The following is a 23,253-nucleotide window of genomic DNA, read 5'->3' on the forward strand; positions in this document are numbered from 1 at the left end:
ATTAAACAACAACCACAAGACGGATTTCATCACCCCAGGTTACTGAGCACAATCCTGCTGACAGGTGCCTTTTAATATGGGGCTGTCCGTCAGCCTCCTTCCCACCAAGCTCTGACACCGCACCAAGACAGGAAAATCTTTCATATTTAGGCCCAGGGCTCGAGATGGGGCTGCCAAAGCCAGGACTGAAAGGAATAGCTGAAGATCAAGACACTTTTATTATTTTGTGTAACAGAGTACACCCTTTTAAACTATTACATTCATGTGACTCTATTATAGATGTCTCTTTTAAAGACTTTATTTTGTGTCTAAACTTCAATTACCTCAGTTTTAACTTTTAGTATTTTGTCTTCCAAATCTTCAGGAATCATTTTCCCTCTGTGTTGAAATAAAGTTACAGCATAAAGTCACAGTATAATATCTGGATGTGGAGATCGCTGGCATCCAACGGTTTGTCATGTGCTAATCATGTATTTTATCATGTACCAAGCTAATCAGCAGTTAGCTTGGCTCGGACGATACAATCATTCAGCTCTATCATGTAACCATGAAGACTTACTACTGACAACTTTATAGAACTTCTGCAAAAAGTGAAAAACAATAATTAAAGATGTTTCTGTCAAATGCGTTGTCCACCACTTGGATATTGGTAGCCTATTCTCAGATTGGTGTGGTTTCCGACACCCTGCACCCCCACTAAGCAGCTGTGTGCAACGGTGGTGGCTAGAGTAACACAACTCCATACTCAGTTTAATGGCCGTTTTCACATGTTGCAGCTCAGTTCCTAGTTAAAGGGAAACTGTCAACTAGGAAATGTTATTTCCCTGAAGATATAACGTTAATCTAAAGGTAAATAGCGTGACAATTAACATTGAGCAAATTTTGCAAAATTCGATTCGGATTACGATCGCCGGCGAATATTGTATTTGAAATATTTGTCGAACACAGCTGAACGTCATTGGAGTTAGTTGGACTAGACTTAAGCGAATATGTTCAGAACCGATCGTCAAACATAAATTTGGCATGAATAAGGTACCAAAATGGCACGAATATGGTAAAGTCGGCTGTCGTTTCTGAACATATTCGCTCAACTCTAGTTACAATGTTTCCTGGTCCCTTAACTGAAAGTGCGGCTACTGGGAAAAAATGTATTTATTTCCACCCAGAAGCTGCCAGCTTTCAGTCATGGGGCATTCATGGAGTGGTTACAATTAGTGATTAGTTGCTTGTGTTTTCCCAAGCATGCTCGGGTGGTCTCCGAGTATTTTGGTGTGCTCGGATATTTAGTTTATGTCGACACAGCTGCATGGTTTGCGGCTGCTAGACAGCTTGAATACATGTTGGGATTTCCTAACAAACAGGCAATCCACACACGTATTCAAGCTGTCTAGCAGTCGCAAATCATGCAAATGCGTGGACATAAACTAAATCTCCAAGCACGCCAAAATACTCGGAGACCACCCGAGCATGCTCGGAGAAACTCGAGTAACAAGCATGCAGCGCCCCAGAGTCCTGGTCGTTGCAGTATTGTCGCTCTTCCACCAGGGGGAGTGATGGTACGTCTGATGGTACTAAAAGAGTTCACCTGACCAGGTATCACAGTCACACACTACACTTCACACTCCGGCCACCAGGGGGAGCAAAAGGTCCTATCTATTAGGCCACTCCTCACACTCGGGTAAAACTGGGGGTTGGATAGGAAGTTAGTCAGAAAGCTGCCTGGGTGAGACCCAGAGAAGACCTGTCAGGCAGACAGGGAGAGAAGGAGGAACATCTGAGCTGCAGACAGAGGTCCCTGTCAGGGGTGGGATCCTGGCAGAGACTTAGCACGAGATAGAAAGTTATGGAGCTGCGCCTGCACCTCATTGCGACAGCATCCTAAGAAAGGACAAGAAGCGAAGTATATTGTGGAGAAGTGAGAAACGAGATCACAGCACAAGGAGATAATACCAGGAGGAGTCCTGCCTTAAGATCGGCAACAAGTCCAATATAGAATCACTGCACTCAGTCGAAAGGTATGCTTTAAAGTGAATCAATTTTATTAACGGTGATAGGTGGAGCGACAGTTTTGACGTTTCGGCCGAACCACGGCCTTTATCATATAGTCGCATCGGCACGGCTGTGCCTTCACATGACAACTGCGCCACCAATGACTGACACATTGCGTCATTGTGGAATACTACATAGCGGTGACAATACTTACCCGGTGATCCCTAAGGCGACTATATGATAAAGGCCGTGGTTCGGCCGAAACGTCAAAACTGTCGCTCCACCTATCACCGTTAATAAAATTGATTCACTTTAAAGCATACCTTTCGACTGAGTGCAGTGATTCTATATTGGACTTGGACTTATGGAACATTGGGTTCCCTTTCACTGGCACCGTTGCTTCACCTAGTTGAGTGCTAACCATCTACATTACTATCCTACTTTAAGATCGGCAACATCCTTCTGAGGAGCGTAGCTGGTGGCCGGAACACCGAGGGAGTAATAGGCTCTACGCATTACTTCAAACAACGGCAAGACAGTCAATTCCAAGTTGGCTGCCCAACCTTTAACCTAATGAAGACAACGGAGGCAAATTGTGGGAGAGGGGCGTCTCTAGGGTCCCTATAAAATAGCTCCAGGCCTACCCCGTCATATGGGTAGTCCTATCCATATCATCTGGGGGACGTAGAGAGAGAGAATATCAGAAACATACATGACAGTTGTGAGGACTATCCCGTGGTGCTCAGCAGGGAGGTACTACAACACACAGGCGCTAGTAGGAAGGTTACTGATTTCCACCTGCAAAGGGAACTCTGGATGTGCCTTCGGACCGGCCGGACTCAGCCAGCCCTGTTAGCAGTGCTCTGGATTGCGGATGCTGAAACCTTCAGTTAAGAGGTAAAGAGACTGCAACCCTGTGTCCTCGTTATTTACTGCGACCTACACCATCATCATCTACCTTACTGGGAAGCCCTGGGGACATACTTCACCTGTGGGAAGGTACACCATCTAGCTGCCATAACATCACCCCAGTGGACCCCTAGCAGCGTCGGTCATCTTGACCGAATACCACAGGTGGCGTCACAAACACTTGACAAGCTACTCCTTTAATTGGGCGCCCCTTAGCAGGGCCACGGACCGGGTCGGGCCACCATGACATCTCCAGAACCGAGACAGAGGGACCCAGTACCGAGTACCCCACTGCCCTGCGCCTGGGGGCGATCCAAGCACACTCACTCATCACTACTTACAATCATCAGTCACAGCACAACTCACTAAACTGTGAGTGTTGGCCGTAAGCAAACACAGCAATTAGATTGACAGCTCTCTGTGCAGCGCATCTGTGCAGAGCGAGCTCTCAAAGTGTCGGGGCACGCTGAAAATTACAGCGCAAAGTATAGGGAGCAGTGCCTGGAGCTGCTTCATGGACACGTGCATGACTGAAAACCTGCAGGTCTCAGATGGAAAATATGTTAATTTTCTCTCGGTTTGCTGCCCTTTGAGTAAAGCAGCCACAAAGCATTGTAACGCTATTTACTGGCAAAATAACCCTATATCTGCAGGTAAATGGCTTTTCCAAAGTGTAGCAGTGGCAGGTAAAACAGGGTTAAGTCCTATCTCTGCAGGCTTTAGTTAGATGCACCTGCCTAGCTTTTTACTACAACCAGGGTCTGTGTTCACTAGGTGTGTCAGTCTACTGTATGAAGCAAAGTCGAGTGTGCTGTAGCTGGTGAGTGACCAGCCGAGATGTGAGCTGTAGCTGACAGAGAGACATCTCGAGGTCTCTAAATGAAGAGTGCACAAGTTATCTAGTAAAGCTGAGCAGTCTGTGTGTTGGAGCTGCAGAGAAACATGTGAAAGCTACAGCCTGTTCAGTGTGAACTGTGCCCAGAGTTGAACACTTCTGTTTGGCACTGGAGGCTGCTAGAGGTCGGGCTGAAGGGGATATCAAGACATGTCAGGATCATGCCTCTTCTGTGCATAAAGTTTGCTTGGGGAGAAAGGACTGTATTCTGTTCGGGTGAGCCCGCACTGATGCAGCGCTGTTGTGAATTGGATTTTTTGGCTCCCTCTTGTGGTCACTAGCGACATTACACTTTGAGTTTCTTTCCTCAGCTTGGTACCCACCTGGCTCGTTAGTCCAGGGGTGTTGCTATTTAAGCTTCCTGGATTTTCAGTCTGGTGCCTGGCATCGTTGTAATCAGTTCCTTTCTGTTTGCTCCTGTCTGCTGGTCCTGGTTCTTGCAAAATAAGCTAAGTCCTGCTTCCTTGTTTTTTGGTTATTTGCATTGCTCTTATTTTTTGTCCAGCTTGCACTAAATGTGATTCCTGATTTTGCTGGAAGCTCTAGGGGGCTGATATTCTCCCCCCGGGCCATTAGACGGTTCGGGGGTTCTTGAATATTCAGCATGGAAATTTTGATAGGGTTTTTGCTGACCGTATAAGTCATCTTACTATATTCTGCTATTAGTCAGTGGGCCTGTCTTTGCTAAAAACCTAGTTCATTCTTACGTTTGTCTTTTCTTCTTACCTCACCGTTATTATTTGTTGGGGGCTTGTATCCAACTTTTGGGGTCTTTTCTCTGGAGGCAAGAAAGGTCTATCTTTTCCCTTCTAGGGTTAGTTAGTTCTCCGGCTGGCGCGAGACGTCTAGAACCAACGTAGGTACGTTCCCCGGCTGCTGCTATTTGTGGTGCTAGGATCAGGTATACGGTCAGCTAAGTTACCACTGCCCTGTGAGCTGGTTTTTTGTGTTTGCAGACTTGGTAATAACTTCTAAGACCCTCTGCCATTGGGGTCATAACAGTATGCCAGGCCGAAGGTGAATGTTTAATGCATTGCAGAAGTGGGATAATAAGAAAGGAAATTCTGAGTTGTTTTTTTTCTCTTTCTTCCTCCCCTTTACCTCTGAGTGGCTTGAGCTTGCTGCAGACATGAATGTCCAGACTTTGATTACTAGTGTGGATCAGCTTGCTGCTCGTGTGCAGGGCATTCAAGATTTTGTTACCAGTAGTCCTATGTCTGAACCTAAAATACCTATTCCTGAACTGTTCTCTGGAGACCGATTTAAGTTTAGGAATTTCAGGAATAATTGTAAATTGTTTCTATCTCTGAGACCCCGTTCGTCTGGAGACTCAGCTCAGCAAGTTAAAATTGTTATCTCTTTCTTGCGGGGAGACCCTCAGGATTGGGCCTTCTCGTTAGCGCCAGGAGATCCGGCATTGGCAAATATTGATGCGTTTTTTCTGGCGCTCGGGTTGCTTTACGAGGAACCCAATCTTGAAATTCAGGCAGAAAAAGCCTTGCTGGCTATCTCTCAGGGCCAGGATGAAGCTGAAGTGTATTGCCAAAAATTTCGGAAATGGTCCGTGCTTACTCAGTGGAATGAGTGTGCTCTGGCCGCAAATTTCAGAAATGGCCTTTCTGAAGCCATTAAGAATGTGATGGTGGGTTTCTCCATTCCTACAAGTCTGAATGATTCCATGGCGCTGGCTATTCAAATTGACCGGCGTTTGCGGGAGCGCAAAGCCGCTAATCCTCTGGTGGTGTTGTCTGAACAAACACCTGATTTAATGCAATGTGGTAGAATTCAGACTAGAAATGAACGGAAAAATCATAGACGTCAGAATGGGTTGTGTTTTTACTGTGGTGATTCTACACGTTATATCAGCATGCTCTAAACGCCTAACAAGGGTTGTTAGTCCTGTCGCCATTGGTAATTTGTAACCTAAATTTATTTTGTCTGTGACTTTAATTTGCTCATTGTCTTCCTACCCTGTTATGGCGTTTGTGGATTCAGGTGCTGCCCTGAGTCTTATGGATCTGTCATTTGCCAAGCGCTGTGGTTTTGTTCTTGAGCCGTTGGTAAATCCTATCCCTCTTAGAGGTATTGATGCTACGCCATTGGCGGAAAATAAACCGCAGTTTTGGACGCAGGTGACCATGTGCATGACTCCTGAACATCGGGAGGTGATTCGTTTTCTTGTTCTGCATAAAATGCATGATTTGGTCGTTTTGGGTCTGCCATGGTTACAGACCCATAATCCAGTCTTGGATTGGAAGGCAATGTCTGTGTCAAGTTGGGGCTGTCAGGGAATTCATGGTGATTCCCCGCCGGTGTCTATTGCTTCCTCTATTCCTTCGGAAGTTCCTGAGTATTTGTCTGATTATCAGGATGTATTCAGCGAGTCCAGGTCCAGTGCTCTTCCTCCTCATAGGGACTGTGACTGCGCTATAGATTTGATTCCAGGTAGTAAATTTCCTAAGGGAAGATTATTTAATCTGTCTGTACCTGAGCATACCGCAATGCGTTCGTATATCAAGGAGTGTCTGGAGAAGGGGCATATCCGTCCATCCTCTTCCCCTCTTGGTGCGGGATTCTTTTTTGTGGCCAAGAAGGACGGATCTTTGAGACCTTGTATAGACTATCGGCTTCTGAATAAAATCACTGTTAAATTTCAGTATCCTTTGCCTCTGTTGTCGGACTTGTTTGCCCGGATTAAGGGTGCCAAGTGGTTCACCAAGATAGATCTTCGTGGTGCGTACAACCTTGTGCGCATTAAGCAAGGAGATGAATGGAAAACTGCATTTAATACGCCCGAAGGTCATTTTGAGTACTTGGTGATGCCTTTTGGGCTCTCTAATGCTCCTTCAGTGTTTCAGTCCTTTATGCATGATATCTTCCGGAAGTATCTGGATAAATTTATGATTGTTTATCTGGATGATATTCTGTTTTTTTCTGATGATTGGGACTCCCATGTAAAGCAGGTCAGGATGGTGTTTCAGGTTTTGCGTGAGAATGCTTTGTTTGTTAAGGGCTCAAAGTGTCTCTTTGGAGTACAGAAGGTTCCCTTTTTGGGTTTTATTTTTTCCCCTTCTGCGGTGGAGATGGACCCAGTCAAGGTCCGAGCTATTCATGATTGGACGCAACCCACGTCAGTTAAGAGTCTTCAGAAGTTCTTGGGTTTTGCTAACTTCTACCGTCGTTTTATCGCTAACTTTTCTAGCGTTGTTAAACCTTTGATGGATATGACCAAGAAAGGTTCTGATGTTGCTAACTGGGCTCCTGCAGCCATGGAAGCTTTCCAAGAGCTGAAGCGCCGGTTTACTTCGGCGCCTGTTTTGTGCCAGCCTGATGTCTCACTTCCCTTTCAGGTTGAAGTGGATGCTTCTGAGATCAGGGCAGGGGCCGTTTTGTCGCAGAGAGGCCCTGGTTGCTCTGTAATGAGACCATGTGCTTTTTTTTCTAGGAAGTTTTCGCCTGCTGAGCGGAATTATGATGTTGGCAATCGGGAGTTGTTGGCCATGAAGTGGGCATTTGAGGAGTGGCGTCATTGGCTCGAGGGTGCTAAGCATCGTGTGGTGGTCTTGACTGATCACAAAAATCTGATGTATCTCGAGTCTGCTAAACGCCTGAATCCTAGACAGGCCCGTTGGTCATTGTTTTTCTCCCGTTTTGACTTTGTGGTCTCGTATTTACCAGGTTCAAAGAATGTGAAGGCTGATGCTCTTTCAAGGAGCTTTGTGCCTGACTCTCCTGGAGTCTCAGAGCCAGCTGGTATTCTTAAAGAGGGAGTAATCTTGTCAGCCATTTCTCCGGATTTGCGACGTGTGTTGCAGAGATTTCAGGCTGGTAGACCTGACTCTTGTCCACCTGACAGACTGTTTGTTCCTGATAAATGGACCAGCAGAGTCATTTCCGAGGTTCATTCCTCGGTGTTGGCAGGGCATCCGGGGATTTTTGGCACCAGAGATTTGGTGGCTAGGTCCTTTTGGTGGCCTTCCTTGTCACGGGATGTGCGGTCATTTGTGCAGTCCTGTGGGACTTGTGCTCGAGCTAAGCCTTGCTGTTCTCGTGCCAGCGGGTTGCTCTTGCCCTTGCCTGTCCCGAAGAGGCCTTGGACACACATTTCCATGGATTTCATTTCAGATCTTCCGGTGTCTCAGGGCATGTCTGTCATCTGGGTGGTATGTGATCGCTTTTCCAAGATGGTCCATTTGGTGTCTTTGCCTAAGCTGCCTTCCTCTTCCCATCTGGTTCCTTTGTTCTTTCAGAATGTGGTTCGTTTGCACGGCATTCCTGAGAATATCGTGTCTGACAGAGGATCCCAGTTTGTTTCCAGGTTCTGGCGATCCTTTTGTGCTAAGATGGGCATTGATTTGTCGTTTTCGTCTGCCTTTCATCCTCAGACTAATGGCCAAACGGAGCGAACAAATCAGACTCTGGAGGCTTATTTGAGGTGTATTGTTTCTGCAGATCAGGATGATTGGGTGACCTTCTTGCCATTGGCTGAGTTTGCCCTTAATAATCGGGCTAGTTCCGCTACTTTGGTTTCGCCATTTTTCTGCAACTCTGGTTTTCATCCTCGTTTTTCCTCGGGACATGTTGAGCCCTCTGACTGTCCTGGGGTGGATTCTGTGGTGGATAGGTTGCAGCGGATCTGGAATCATGTGGTGGACAACTTAAAGTTGTCACAGGAGAAGGCTCAGCGTTTTGCCAACCGCCGCCGCGGTGTGGGTCCCCGACTTCGTGTTGGGGATTTGGTGTGGCTGTCTTCTTGGTTTGTTCCTATGAAGGTCTCCTCTCCTAAATTTAAGCCTCGCTTCATCGGTCCTTCTAAGATTTTGGAAATCCTTAATCCAGTGTCCTTTCGCTTGGATCTTCCGGTGTCGTTTGCCATTCACAACGTGTTCCATAGGTCTTTGTTGCGGCGCTACGTTGTGCCTGTGGTTCCTTCTGTTGAGCCTCCTGCTCCGGTGTTGGTTGAGGGCGAGTTGGAGTACGTGGTGGAGAAGATCTTGGATTCTCATCTCTCCAGACGGAGGCTTCAGTATCTGGTCAAGTGGAAGGGCTATGGTCAGGAGGATAATTCCTGGGTGGTCGCCTCTGATGTTCATGCGGCCGATTTGGTTCGTGCCTTTCACGCTGCTCATCCTGATCGTCCTGGTGGTCTTGGTGAGGGTTCGGTGACCCCTCCTTAAGGGGGGGGTACTGTTGTGAATTGGATTTTTTGGCTCCCTCTTGTGGTCACTAGCGACATTACACTTTGAGTTTCTTTCCTCAGCTTGGTACCCACCTGGCTTGTTAGTCCAGGGGTGTTGCTATTTAAGCTTCCTGGATTTTCAGTCTGGTGCCTGGCATCGTTGTAATCAGTTCCTTTCTGTTTGCTCCTGTCTGCTGGTCCTGGTTCTTGCAAAATAAGCTAAGTCCTGCTTCCTTGTTTTTTGGTTATTTGCATTGCTCTTATTTTTTGTCCAGCTTGCACTAAATGTGATTCCTGATTTTGCTGGAAGCTCTAGGGGGCTGATATTCTCCTCCCGGGCCGTTAGACGGTTCGGGGGTTCTTGAATATTCAGCGTGGAAATTTTGATAGGGTTTTTGCTGACCGTATAAGTCATCTTACTATATTCTGCTATTAGTCAGTGGGCCTCTCTTTGCTAAAAACCTAGTTCATTCTTACGTTTGTCTTTTCTTCTTACCTCACCGTTATTATTTGTTGGGGGCTTGTATCCAACTTTTGGGGTCTTTTCTCTGGAGGCAAGAAAGGTCTATCTTTTCCCTTCTAGGGTTAGTTAGTTCTCCGGCTGGCGCGAGACGTCTAGAACCAACGTAGGTACGTTCCCCGGCTGCTGCTATTTGTGGTGCTAGGATCAGGTATACGGTCAGCCTAGTTACCACTGCCCTATGAGCTGGTTTTTTGGGTTTGCAGACTTCGTAATAACTTCTGAGACCCTCTGCCATTGGGGTCATAACACAGCGCCCCAGAGTCCTGGTCGTTGCAGTACTGATGCTCCGCCGCTAAGGGGAGTGATGGTACGTCTGATGGCACTGAAGGAGTTCACCTGACCAGGTATCACAGACACCAATACACTTCATAGTCTGGCCTCCAGGGGGAGCTAAGGGTGCTATGTATTAGGCCACTCCTCACAATCCGGTAAAACTGGGGGTTAGACAGAAAGTTAGACAGAAAAGCTGACTGGGTTGGAACCAAGCAACATCCTGTGGCAGAGGGTGTTGCAGGGGAAGATTCAGGGGGGTCCCTGTCAGGGGTGGGATCCTGACAGAGGCCTAGCGAACAGGAAAGAACGTTAAGGAACTGCGCCTGCACTACATCGCGGCGGTACCCCAAGAAAGGACAAGAAGCGAGGTTTATTGTGGAGAGTGAGAAAGGAGATCAAAGCAAAAAGGAGATAACACTAGTAGGAGTCATGCTGTAAGATCGAGGCAACATCCTATTGAGGCTGTCTCACCAAAATCACCTAAGAAGTCATAGGGGGCAACTGTGGGAGAGGGGCGTCACTAGGGTCCCGGAAGAACTCCAGGCCTTCCCGTCATACGGGTGCGTCCTATCCATATCATCTGGGGGACGGAGAAGAACATCAGAACAGACATAAGTTGTGGGAAATAACATCAGAAACAGACACAACAGTTGTGAGGACTATCCTGTGGTGCTCAGCAGGGAAGTACTACAACACACAGGCGCTAGAAGGTAGGTACAAATTTCCACCTGTGAAGGGAACTCTGGAGGTGCCATCAGACCGGCCGGTCTCTTGCAGCCCTGTTAACCGTACTCTGGATTGAGGACCTTGAAGCCTTCAGTAAAGAGGTAAAGAGACTGCAACCCTGTGTCCTCGTTATTCATCGCGACTTGCACCACGCACCACCACTTACAACTTTCATTGGACACCCCTTAGCAGGGTCACGGACCGGGTCTAGCCACCGTGACAACCCCAGGACTGAGACCGAGAGGTCCGGTACCGAGTGCCACGCGGCCCTGCGTCTGGGGGTGCTCCAAACTTGGCGTCACGAACAGGATCTACTCAAGCCTGAAGAATCTGGTCATGTGTGCCTTGGAACTGTGATTTACTGTGCTTGAACTGTGACTTATTGCAAAGACTGTGGATTTCCACTTGCCGCTAAAAGTTCCCGCCAAAACCGCCGCCATTGCAGCACCACGGGGAGTGCAGAAGAAGAAGAAGGGCGTGCCATGGGAGGAGACTATCCAAGCGGCGCCAAAAGTGGTGACCGCCCCCTCCGACTACTGCTGCGAGATGACGACCTGCCAAGGAGCAGAGGAGAACCGCCCCCTGGATTGCAACGGCGGGAACGGGAGGAAGCAGAAGCTACGCCCTCAGAAAATGGAGGGGCAACGTGCATGTGCCACCGAAGATCCCGGAGCAAGGATGGAGACCAGCGAGTCCCAGAGCGACGGCGAAGCGACCCTGGCCTGTCCTCGACTACCGGAGACGGACCCGGACCCATCGCAGCAGGAGGACCCGGACCTCTTAGAGCCATAGGCGGCGGAGCCGAGCCAGCCTATCATGAATGTGGAGCCAGCCGATGCGAAGCAATGGAGGTCGGAGCTGTGTCAGGAGACCGCCCTGGAAGAACCGCGGTCCGGGCTGCAGCCGATTCCAGTGTTCTTGTCAACGGAACAGATCGACATCGGTGAAATCACATCAGACGCAGGTATGGAAAGTGCCCCTGCTCCCTCGATCGATCCTGCTCTCCCGACCGACCCGGCTCCCATGACCGCTCCCCAGCCCGACAATAACCGAGTTTTCACTGCTGAGCTAGTAATACTAACCCCGGGCACCATGGAGAAGCTGGTGCCTCCGCTACCAACAACGATGGGGAAACTGCTAGATGTGAGCTCAGAAGGGGTGACCTTCCAGTGCGACACCCCACGGATCGGGCCAGATGGGGCCAGGCAGGAGGGCCTCAGCATTGCTCCCGCAATCGATATGACAATCAGCTACCATGTAAAGGGGACCAGGTGACCTACACTTGCCACCAGAGCGCGCAGGGGTGGTGCGCTCAAGACATCTAACGATGCGAGCCGGCCGTAGCGCCACGTGCTGTCCCGACTACGACTAACCCGGATTTGTCCAATGCTACTACTGTCGCCACGGTGTGCATCATCGCCGCTGCTGAACTTGCCACCACAGCTGACATTCAAATCCAGACGCCGGGTGAACCGACCGCGTCTGGGAGACCAACCAATCATACTGATTCTGCATCCGCTGAGGACAAAGGACCGCAGCCTTCCCGGCCGGCGAGTGTCCGTCACCAATTGATGCAGTGTAACCTTCTGTGAGGATAAACCTCGGAACCACGAGTATGTATATAGTTAACTGTTCGTCTTTTTGTGTTTTTCCTGCTGCTATAACCCGACCAGGGTTATCTCTTAAAGGGATCCCTTAGTTGACCCGGGATCCCTATTTTGCCTTTTGAATGGTTCATCACTGTTTTAAAGACTACCGAATCATGGACGGTGAATGATTCACAAACTGTTTTGTAAATAGTTCGCACCCTCTTAAGGGTGCCCTCTACTGGTTTTACAACAAAGAGAACTCTTTGCGAAGAAACTGCTCCTGGGACAGCATTGGAGTTCCTACTTACACGGACTTGCAGCAAGAGTAGCTGCACCACCTTAAAGAGACTTGGCTCCCTCTTAAAGGGAATGTTTGTTAGTTGTATTTAAGATACAATGTCGCCTTGAGAGAGAATAGATAGAAATAATGTTTTACATAGGAAAGTTATATGTAATTAGTTAGTTACATAGTTACATAGTTACATAGTTACATAGTTATTAAGGTTGAAGGAAGACTGTAAGTCCATCTAGTTCAACCCATAGCCTAACCTAACATGCCCTAACATGTTGATCCAGGGGAAGGCAAAAAAACCCCATGTGGCAAAGAGTAACTCCACCATGGGGAAAAAAATTCCTTCCCGACTCCACATACGGCAATCAGACTAGCTCCCTGGATCAACGCCTTATCAAGGAATCTAGTGTATATACCCTGTAACATTATACTTTTCCAGAAAGGTATCCAGTCCCCTCTTAAATTTAATTAATGAATCACTCATTACAACATCATATGGCAGAGAGTTCCATAGTCTCACTGCTCTTACAGTAAAGAATCCGCGTCTGTTATTATGCTTAAACCTTCTTTCCTCCAGACGTAGAGGATGCCCCCTTGTCCCTGTCTCAGGTCTATGATTAAAAAGATCATCAGAAAGGTCTTTGTACTGTCCCCTCATATATTTATACATATTTATATTTAGTTGATTATAGAAAATGTTTAATAATGTGTTAGAGAACGAGGACAGGAGAGTGAACCCGTAGGGGTTAGTGAGTGAGTCCTCCTAAGAGCCATATAGAGATGGCTCAATGATACTGTACTAAGAAAAGAGGCAGTAGGCCTGGGCAGATAGACAGGTGGTCCTGCATGAGACAATCAGAGAGTAAAAAGAAAATATTGCACTTAGGGAAAGAAAGATGAAGAAAAGTTAATTTATATTTTAGAAGTTTTATTATAGGCCTTTAGTGGATTCAGCTTACACGTCCTTAGAGGCAAAGTTAAATTATTGTTCAGAATTTGCACTCAGTAGAATACCCGGCTGGGTAATAGAAGTTATTTATAGACTGTTATTTAAAAATAATAAACCGTGTTTGTAACGTTCAAGAGTCCTCACCTCCCATAAAGGGAAGCATTGTTACTTTCACTTGTTATTGGTTTACTGCATTTCAAAATTTGTATGTCTTTTGCTGACATGTATTGTTGTTTTCTTCCCAGTCCGGGAGTACTGGATTTAACCGGGGGGAGTGCAGCGCCCCAGAGTCCTGGTCGTTGCCGTACTGATTGTTATGATCCTTAGTGGTTGAGGATCACAAATTACTCCAGCTAAGTAACATACATAGGACAAGCTCTAGGGAGGTGGCAAACTGGACTGACCGCAAATCTGAACCTATCCAAACCCACTAGAAGTAGACGGTGAACGTGTCTAAAAATCCTAGACGTCTTGAGCCAGCCTGAGGAACTAACTACCCCTAGAGAGAAAGAAAGACCTCTCTTGCCTCCAGAGAAATAATCCCCAAAGAAATAGAAGCCCCCAACATATAATAACGGTGAGGTAAAAGGAAGGCACATACACAGGGGTGAAAACAGATTTAGCAAATGAGGCCCACTAATACTAGATAGCAGAAAATAGTAAAGGGGTCTGTGCGGTCAGTAAAAAACCCTTACAAAAATTCCACACTGAGATTTCAAGAACCCCCGCACCAACTAATGGTGTGGGGGGAGAAACTCAGTCCCCTAGAGCAACCAGCAAGCGAGGAAATCACATTTTAGCGAGCTGGACTAAAAACATAATAAATGCTGATAATCAAAAAATGATCAAACAAAAACTTAGCTTGTCTTGGAGAGACTGGGAGCAAGGTAGTCACAAGGAATCTGAAGAGCACTGAATACATTGAGAGCAGGCAAGGAACTGAGTATCCAGGTGAATTAAATAGGAAACCAACCAAGGATAACGAACCAGCTGATACTGCCAACCTACAGAAAGACAACACTACACAGTACCGCTTGTGACCACTAGAGGGAGCCCAAAAACAGAGTTCACAACAGTACCCCCCCCTTGAGGAGGGGTCACCGAACCCTCATCAAGACCCCCAGGGCGATCAGGACGAGCCGCATGGAAGGCACGAACCAAATCGGCCGCATGAACATCAGAGGCGACAACCCAGGAATTATCCTCCTGACCATAGCCCTTCCACTTCACCAAATACTGAAGCCTCAGTCTAGAGATACGAGAATCCAAAATCTTCTCCACTACGTACTCCAATTCGCCCTCGACCAGCACCGGAGCAGGAGGCTCAACAGAAGGAACCACAGGTACCACATACCTCCGCAACAAAGACCTATGGAACACATTATGAATGGCAAACGATGCTGGGAGATCCAAACGAAAAGACACCGGGTTAAGGATTTCCAAGATCTTATAAGGACCGATGAAGCGAGGCTTGAATTTAGGAGAGGAGACCTTCATAGGAACATACCGAGAAGACAGCCACACCAAATCCCCAACACGAAGTCGGGGACCCACACCGCGGCGGCGGTTGGCAAAGCGCTGAGCCTTCTCTTGTGACAACCTCAAATTGTCCACCACATGGTTCCAAATCTGCTGCAACCTATCCACCACAGAATCCACCCCAGGACAGTCAGAAGGCTCAACCTGACCCGAGGAAAAACGAGGATGGAAACCAGAATTGCAGAAAAAAGGCGAAACCAAAGTAGCAGAACTAGCCCGATTATTAAGGGCAAACTCGGCCAATGGCAAAAAAGTCACCCAATCATCCTGATCAGCAGAAACAAAACATCTCAAATAAGTTTCCAACGTCTGATTAGTTCGCTCGGTTTGGCCATTAGCCTGAGGATGGAAGGCCGACGAAAAAGACAAATCAATGCCCATCTTAGCACAAAAAGTCCGCCAAAACCTGGACACAAACTGGGATCCTCTATCAGACACAATATTTTCAGGAATGCCGTGCAAGCGAACCACATTCTGAAAAAATAGAGGAACCAAATCGGAGGAAGAAGGCAACTTAGGCAAGGGCACCAAATGGACCATCTTGGAAAAACGATCACACACCACCCAGATGACAGACATTTTCTGAGATACAGGAAGATCCGAAATAAAATCCATGGAAATGTGCGTCCAAGGCCTTTTCGGAATAGGCAAAGGCAAAAGCAAACCGCTGGCACGAGAACAGCAAGGCTTAGCCCGAGCACAAATCCCACAAGACTGCACAAAGGAACGAACATCCCGCGACAAGGAAGGCCACCAGAAGGACCTAGCCACCAAATCTCTGGTACCAAAAATCCCAGGATGACCCGCCAACACCGAAGAATGAACCTCGGAAATAACTCTGCTGGTCCATCTATCCGGGACAAACAGTCTCTCTGGTGGAGAACGGTCAGGTCTATCCGCCTGAAACTTCTGCAGCACTCGTCGCAAATCTGGGGAAATGGCAGACAAAATCACTCCCTCTCTGAGAATACCAGCCGGCTCAGAAACTCCCGGAGAGTCAGGCACAAAACTCCTAGAAAGTGCATCAGCTTTCACGTTCTTCGAACCAGGCAGGTATGAGACCACAAAGTTGAAACGGGAGAAAAACAACGACCAACGAGCCTGTCTAGGATTCAGGCGCTTGGCAGATTCAAGGTAAATCAGATTTTTGTTATCAGTCAAGACCACCACACGATGTTTAGCTCCTTCGAGCCAATGTCGCCACTCCTCAAATGCCCACTTCATAGCCAACAACTCCCGATTACCAACATCATAATTCCGCTCGGCAGGCGAAAACTTTCTTGAAAAGAAAGCACACGGTTTCATCACAGAGCCATCAGAGCTTCTCTGCGACAAAACAGCCCCTGCTCCAATCTCAGAAGCATCAACCTCGACCTGGAGAGAGACATCTGGCTGACATAAGACTGGAGCTGAAGAAAACCGGTGCTTCAGCTCCCGAAAGGCCTCGATGGCCCAGGAGACCAATTAGTCACATCAGAACCCTTCTTGGTCAAATCCGTCAAAGGTTTAACCACGCTAGAAAAATTAGCGATGAAACGACGGTAAAAATTAGCAAAACCCAAGAACTTCTGAAGACTCTTAACAGACGTGGGCTGAGTCCAGTCATGAATAGCCTGGACCTTGACTGGGTCCATCTCCACAGGAGAAGGAGAAAAAATAAAACCCAAAAAGGAGACCTTCTGTACTCCGAAGAGGCATTTTGAGCCCTTCACAAATAAAGCATTAGCACGCAGGACCTGAAACACCATCCTGACCTGCTTCACATGGGACTCCCAATCATCAGAAAAGACCAAAATGTCATCCAGATAAACAATCATAAATTTATCCAGATATTCTCGGAAGATGTCATGCATGAAAGACTGAAACACAGAAGGAGCATTAGAGAGTCCAAAAGGCATCACCAAGTACTCAAAATGGCCTTCAGGCGTATTAAATGCTGTTTTCCATTCATCTCCCTGCTTAATGCGCACAAGGATATACGCACCACGGAGATCTATCTTGGTGACCAACTGGCACCCTTAATCCGAGCAAACAAATCAGACAATAGTGGTAAAGGATACTGAAATTTGACTGTGATTTTATTCAGAAGACGATAATCTATACAAGGTCTCAACGAACCGTCCTTCTTGGCAACAAAAAAAAATCCTGCACCAAGAGGGGAAGAGGATGGGCGAATATGTCCCTTCTCCAAAGACTCCTTTATGTAACTCCGCATCGCGGCATGCTCTGGTATAGACAAATTAAAAAGTCGTCCCTTAGGGAATTTACTACCAGGAATTAAATTTATAGCACAGTCACAATCCCTATGAGGGGGCAGGGCACTGGACCTGGGTTCATCAAATACATCCTGGTAGTCAGACAAAAACTCAGGGACCTCAGAAGGAGTGGAAGAAGCAATAGACACCAACGGAGCATCGCCATGAATTCCCTGACAACCCCAACTTGACACAGACATAGCTTTCCAATCTAAAACTGGATTATGAGCCTGCAGCCATGGCAGACCCAAAACGACAACATCATGCAAATTATGCAGAACAAGAAAGCGAATCACCTCCTGATGTACGGGAGTCATGCACATGGTCATTTGCGTCCAATACTGAGGCTTATTCTCAGCCAATGGCGTAGCATCAATTCCCCTCAGAGGAATAGAAAATTCCAAAGGCTCCAGGACAAAACCACAGCGCCTGGCAAACGACAAATCCATCAGATTCAGGGCAGCACCCGAATCCACAAAAGCCATAACCGGGTAGGATGACAAAGAACAAATCAAAGTAACAGACAAAATAAACTTAGGCTGCATAGTACCAATGGTGACAGGTTTAGCGATTTTTTTTAAGCGTTTAGAGCATGCTGAGATAACATGAGTAGAATCACCACAGTAAAAGCACAATCCATTTTGACGTCTATGACTTTGTCGCTCAATTCTGGTCAGAGTTCGGTCATATTGCATAGACTCAGGTCTCTGTTCAGAAAATACCGCCAAAGGATGAGCAGATTTGCGCTCCCGCAAACGCCGATCAACCTGAATGGCTAAAGCCATAGAATCACTCAGACTTGTAGGGGTGGGAAACCCCACCATAACATTCTTAACGGCCTCAGAAAGACCTTCTCTGAAAGTTGCAGCCATTGAGTAAGCACCGACCATTTCCAAAATTTTTGACAATACACCTCTGCTTCATCCTGACCTTGAGAGATAGCCAGCAACGCTTTTTCTGCCTGATTCTCAAGATTAGGCTCCTCATAAAGCAGTCCAAGAGCCAGAAAAAATGCATCTACATTAAGCAATGCAGGATCTCCTGGCGCCAGAGGGAAAGCCCAATCTTGAGGGTCGCCACGCAAGAAGGAGATAACAATTTTAACTTGCTGAGCGGAATCACCAGAGGAACGAGGTCTCAGAGATAGAAATAACTTACAATTATTCTTAAAGTTTAGAAACCTAGATCTATCACCAGAAAACAATTCAGGAATGGGTATCTTTGGTTCAGACATAGGGCTATGAATAACAAAATCCTGAATACTTTGCACCCATGCAGTCAGATGATCCACACTAGAAGTCAGAGTCTGAAAATTCATGTCTGCAGCTGAGCTCAAAACCACCCAGAGTTCAAGGGGATGAAAGAAGCTAAACAGACTGCAGCAAAGGAAAAGCGGAAGGGAAAAAAAAAAAATGTACTCAGGTCTTCTTTTTATCCCACTTCTGCGATGCATTAAACACTTTATGGCCTGCTCTACTGTTATGATCCTTAGTGGTTGAGGATCACAAATTACTCCAGCTAAGTAACATACATAGGACAAGCTCTAGGGAGGTGGCAAACTGGACTGACCGCAAATCTGAACCTATCCAAACCCACTAGAAGTAGCCGGTGAACGTGTCTAAAAATCCTAGACGTCTCGAGCCAGCCTGAGGAACTAACTACCCCTAGAGAGAAAGAAAGACCTCTCTTGCCTCCAGAGAAATAATCCCCAAAGAAATAGAAGCCCCCAACATATAATAACGGTGAGGTAAGAGGAAGGCACATACAAAGGGGTGAAAACAGATTTAGCAAATGAGGCCCACTAATACTAGATAGCAGAAAATAGTAAAGGGGTCTGTGCGGTCAGTAAAAAACCCTTACAAAAAAATCCACACTGAGATTTCAAGAACCCCCGCACCAACTAACGGTGTGGGGGGGAGAAACTCAGTCCCCTAGAGCAACCAGCAAGCGAGGAAATAACATTTTAGCGAGCTGGACTAAAAACATAATAAATGCTGATAATCAAAAAATGATCAAACAAAAACTTAGCTTGTCTTGGAGAGACTGGGAGCAAGGTAGTCACAAGGAATCTGAAGAGCACTGAATACATTGAGAGCAGGCAAGGAACTGAGTATCCAGGTGAATTAAATAGGAAACCAACCAAGGATAACGAACCAGCTGATACTGCCAACCTACAGAAAGACAACACTACACAGTACCGCTTGTGACCACTAGAGGGAGCCCAAAAACAGAGTTCACAACACTGATGCTCCGCCGCTAAGGGGAGTGATGGTACGTCTGATGGCACTGAAGGAGTTCACCTGACCAGGTATCACAGACACCAATACACTTCATAGTCTGGCCTCCAGGGGGAGCTAAGGGTGCTATTAGGCCACTCCTCACAATCCGGTAAAACTGGGGGTTAGACAGAAAGTTAGACAGAAAAGCTGACTGGGTTGGAACCAAGCAACATCCTGTGGCAGAGGGTGTTGCAGGGGAAGATTCAGGGGGGTCCCTGTCAGGGGTGGGATCCTGACAGAGGCCTAGCGAACAGGAAAGAACGTTAAGGAACTGCGCCTGCACTACATCGCGGCGGTATCTCAAGAAAGGACAAGAAGCGAGGTTTATTGTGGAGAGTGAGAAAGGAGATCAAAGCAAAAAGGAGATAACACCAGTAGGAGTCATGCTGTAAGATCGAGGCAACATCCTATTGAGGCGCGTAGCCGGTTGCCAGAACGCCGAGGAAGTATTAGACTCCAAGCAATACTTCAAACAGAGGCAGGACAGTTGATTTTAGGTTGGCTGTCTCACCAAAATCACCTAAGAAGACATAGGGGGCAACTGTGGGAGAGGGGTGTCACTAGGGTCCCGGAAGAACTCCAGGCCTACCCGTCATACGGGTGCATCCTATCCATATCATCTGGGGGACGGAGAAGAACATCAGAACAGACATAAGTTGTGGGAAAGAACATCAGAAACAGACACAACAGTTGTGAGGACTATCCCGTGGTGCTCAGCAGGAAAGTACTACAACACACAGGCGCTAGAAGGTAGGCACAGATTTCCACCTGCGAAGGGAACTCTGGAGGTGCCATCAGACCGGCCGGTCTCTTGCAGCCCTGTTAGCAGTACTCTGGATTGAGGACCTTGAAGCCTTCAGTAAAGAGGTAAAGAGACTGCAACCCTGTGTCCTCGTTATTCATCGCGACTTGCACCACGCACCATTATCTCATCTTTCATTGGACGCCCCTTAGCAGGGTCACGGACCGGGTCTAGCCACCGTGACAACCCCAGGACTGAGACCGAGAGGCCCGGTACCGAGTGCCCACCGGCCCTGCGTCTGGGGGCGCTCCACTGACATATGTGCCCTGCTAAATTCACTGTTTATCTGCTATAACACCTTTGTGCCTCGTAGAGGCTGTTTTTGATTTTTAATTACTTGGACTCTTTTGAAAGCATTAAAATTGCACCAGTTTGGTACAAACCGCATTGCCAGTGTGAACGCTACCTAACGCCTACCTGAGAGCGTGAATCCCTACAATGGTGACAGGTTCCCTTTAAGTAAAGAGGCGCTGAGCTGCAGAACTCGAGAGTGGCCACTAAACAGAGTACAAAGCTGTGCTGTTCTGGCACCATTCAATGTGTACATCCAGCTAGAGCTGCAAACATCTGATTTTGGGATATTGGGTATCGGACCTCATTAATATGATATTGATGGCATAATAGTCCTACTCCTTACCTTTCATTTGTCTCAACCAAGATGACATTATCAGTTCCAATGCCAAGAAATGCTGCCCCCTTCTGGACAGAATAATGGCTCTACAAATAAGAGACACAGTGATATTATATAAAATGTTGGCATTAGTATTTATAATCAGAAAATGAAATCTATAATAATATACAATCTATAAGTTATTTATTTGCTGTTGTTGAATATCGTCAGGACTGTTGCACACAGTCCATAATACACCAGTGTCCCCAGCAGGACTCACACATCTAAATTCCATTTCACATACAGACTTTGTAGAGACAATTTCACATCAGTAGCATTGTTGTATAGAAGAAACCAAAATACCCCAAAAACCACAAGTCCAGGGTGAACATACTGTACGTCCTCCAGCAACACAGTACTCCCATGAAGAGCCTAGCACTATTGTGGGTGTATGCTGGAGTATTGCACCACAACAGGGACAAAAGCAAAGGCAGAGTGTGGTACCTGGGAGACTTTCCAGATACTTTAGAAAAGAAGGCTAGGATTTTCTAGCCACTACAATGGAAAGCTGGCAGAGCTCGGTGTGGGATATTACTGAGCCCATGGTAAATTAACTAAGGACATTTAGAGGCACCTCAGCCCAAGAGGAAGCCAACGTGGTTTGTGTGGTGGACAGCAGTAAGCCCAGGGAGGCTACCACTGTGGCAGACTTCAGCCAGTGAAGGCTTGTGACCCGTGTGTAGCAGGAGATTGGCTATGAAATAGGTTGAACAGGTCAGTACTGGTGTGTAATGGACTGCATAGGAATGGTGAGGAACAGCTCTTAACGAGACAGCAGAGGGTAGAAGAGACCCTACTTCTGTGTAAAGGGGTTGACCAGGCATAGGGATTTGATGATTTTTCTACGAGATAGGTCATCTATAGCAAACTTGTATGAGTCCAACACCCAGCGCTCACACTGATTAGATGTTTTTGCTCCGGAGGTGGCCAGTTGTAAATACTTTGAATGGTGCTGCTTCAAAATGTAGCTGCCATTGTAGCTTCCATTCTTTTGCACCAGACACCACAACTACTAATGTCTCGTGACCATTACATCTATGAATCTGTAGTGACCAGAAAAACCATTACTATTGCATGTTATATGTCATATGGTAAGTGTGATCTCTATTCCTTACATGATAACAGTTGTGACCCCAGCTCCCCGTCTTGCCTTGGGAGGAGGTAAATTATTTAATACTATGCTGCCCTCTCCTGCCTTGTTTTGGTATTACAACTTGTAGTACTATGCTGCCCTCTCCTGCCTTGTTTTAGTATTACAACTTGTAGTACTATGCTGCCCTCTCCTGCCTTGTTTTGGTATTACAACTTGTAGTACTATGCTGCCCTCTTCTGCCTTAGTTTGGCATTGCAACTTGTTTTTCTGATTTGAAAATAAGTGGCAGTTGGAGATGGTGCGTGGGAGAAGAAAAAGGTCGTGTTACGGGTGGTTTTGGTGAGGAGAGGAGGTAGAAAATTGGGGCTCCTGGATTGGGACAAGTGGGGAGTACAAATAGCACCCTATTCGGAGTGCCCCGCTTGTACAGCAACAGAGTGCTGAGACAAGAGAAAGAACTGCGCAGCACATTCCCTGGATACTGCGATCTGATTAAGGTCGGCTGATCCTCCCCCTTCACGCAGCACAGTTAGTCAAATGTTTCCATTCCAGTTACTGCCATCCTCCCAAGGCCAGGACCGAGAAAAGGCTTGGACCATCGCAATGTGTAAGAAAAATTTTATCGGCTATCCATGACTGTTATATTGAAAAAATATAAGAATTGTTACCAGTCTTCAGTAAAGTTCATCTTTCAAGTTTGCCCGGGACCCCCGGAGTATGCTTCTTTTGTCTGTGGCCTCATCCCTTGCGGGCATCAACATAACTCTCAGTCTTATATATCCGTTGTCTCCCCCCTTTATAATTGCCACCTAACCTAGGGATTGTTAGAGCCATCGGAGTCACCGTGACTGAACCATCCTCTGAGATACTAGGCCCTGAATCTCACAAGGCGGTGTGTCAAATCAACATGAGAATGGTCTTCAGTAGAGATGATAAAAAATGTTTGCAGGACCCTTGGCCAGCACCGTGTCAGGAGTCCGTGGCCCACTGGACCAGAACCCTGCAAAGCATCATCTACCCGACGGCATCCCCAGTGCCTCTTCTGACTAGAAGGTCTGGTGCAATGTCCTTCTGTGGTTGACTACCAACATATGTGCACATAACACGCAATAACCTGCCCTGTTGCGTTTTTTTTTATGTGTTTCGACTTGTTTTGCTACAAGCTTTTTTTATGCAATTTCAAGCTTAAAAAAAATATTGTAATTTTACATGCATTTTTTCAGCCTCTCTATAGAAGTCCGTAGATAAAAACGACACCAAATAATGCACAGTTCCCTGTATTTATAGATGC

At 46.9% G+C, this 23,253-nt stretch overlaps 1 protein-coding gene across 3 annotated transcripts in view; it reads right to left on the reverse strand.

Annotated features, from left to right (window-relative positions):
- Nucleotides 1-23,253, reverse strand: part of CSAD (cysteine sulfinic acid decarboxylase) — a 116,018-nt gene that overhangs the window by 64,365 nt on the left and 28,400 nt on the right. For all 3 annotated transcript variants that reach the window (XM_077298024.1, XM_077298025.1, XM_077298026.1), the window contains 2 exons: nt 20,837-20,916; nt 324-378 (listed from right to left, as the gene is read on the reverse strand). In XM_077298024.1, coding sequence (XP_077154139.1) covers nt 324-378; nt 20,837-20,916 — 135 coding nt within the window. The remainder of the gene's footprint in view (nt 1-323; nt 379-20,836; nt 20,917-23,253) is intronic.

The sequence above is a fragment of the Ranitomeya variabilis genome, chromosome 3 (assembly GCF_051348905.1).
Source record: "Ranitomeya variabilis isolate aRanVar5 chromosome 3, aRanVar5.hap1, whole genome shotgun sequence".
Lineage (NCBI taxonomy): Eukaryota > Metazoa > Chordata > Amphibia > Anura > Dendrobatidae > Ranitomeya > Ranitomeya variabilis.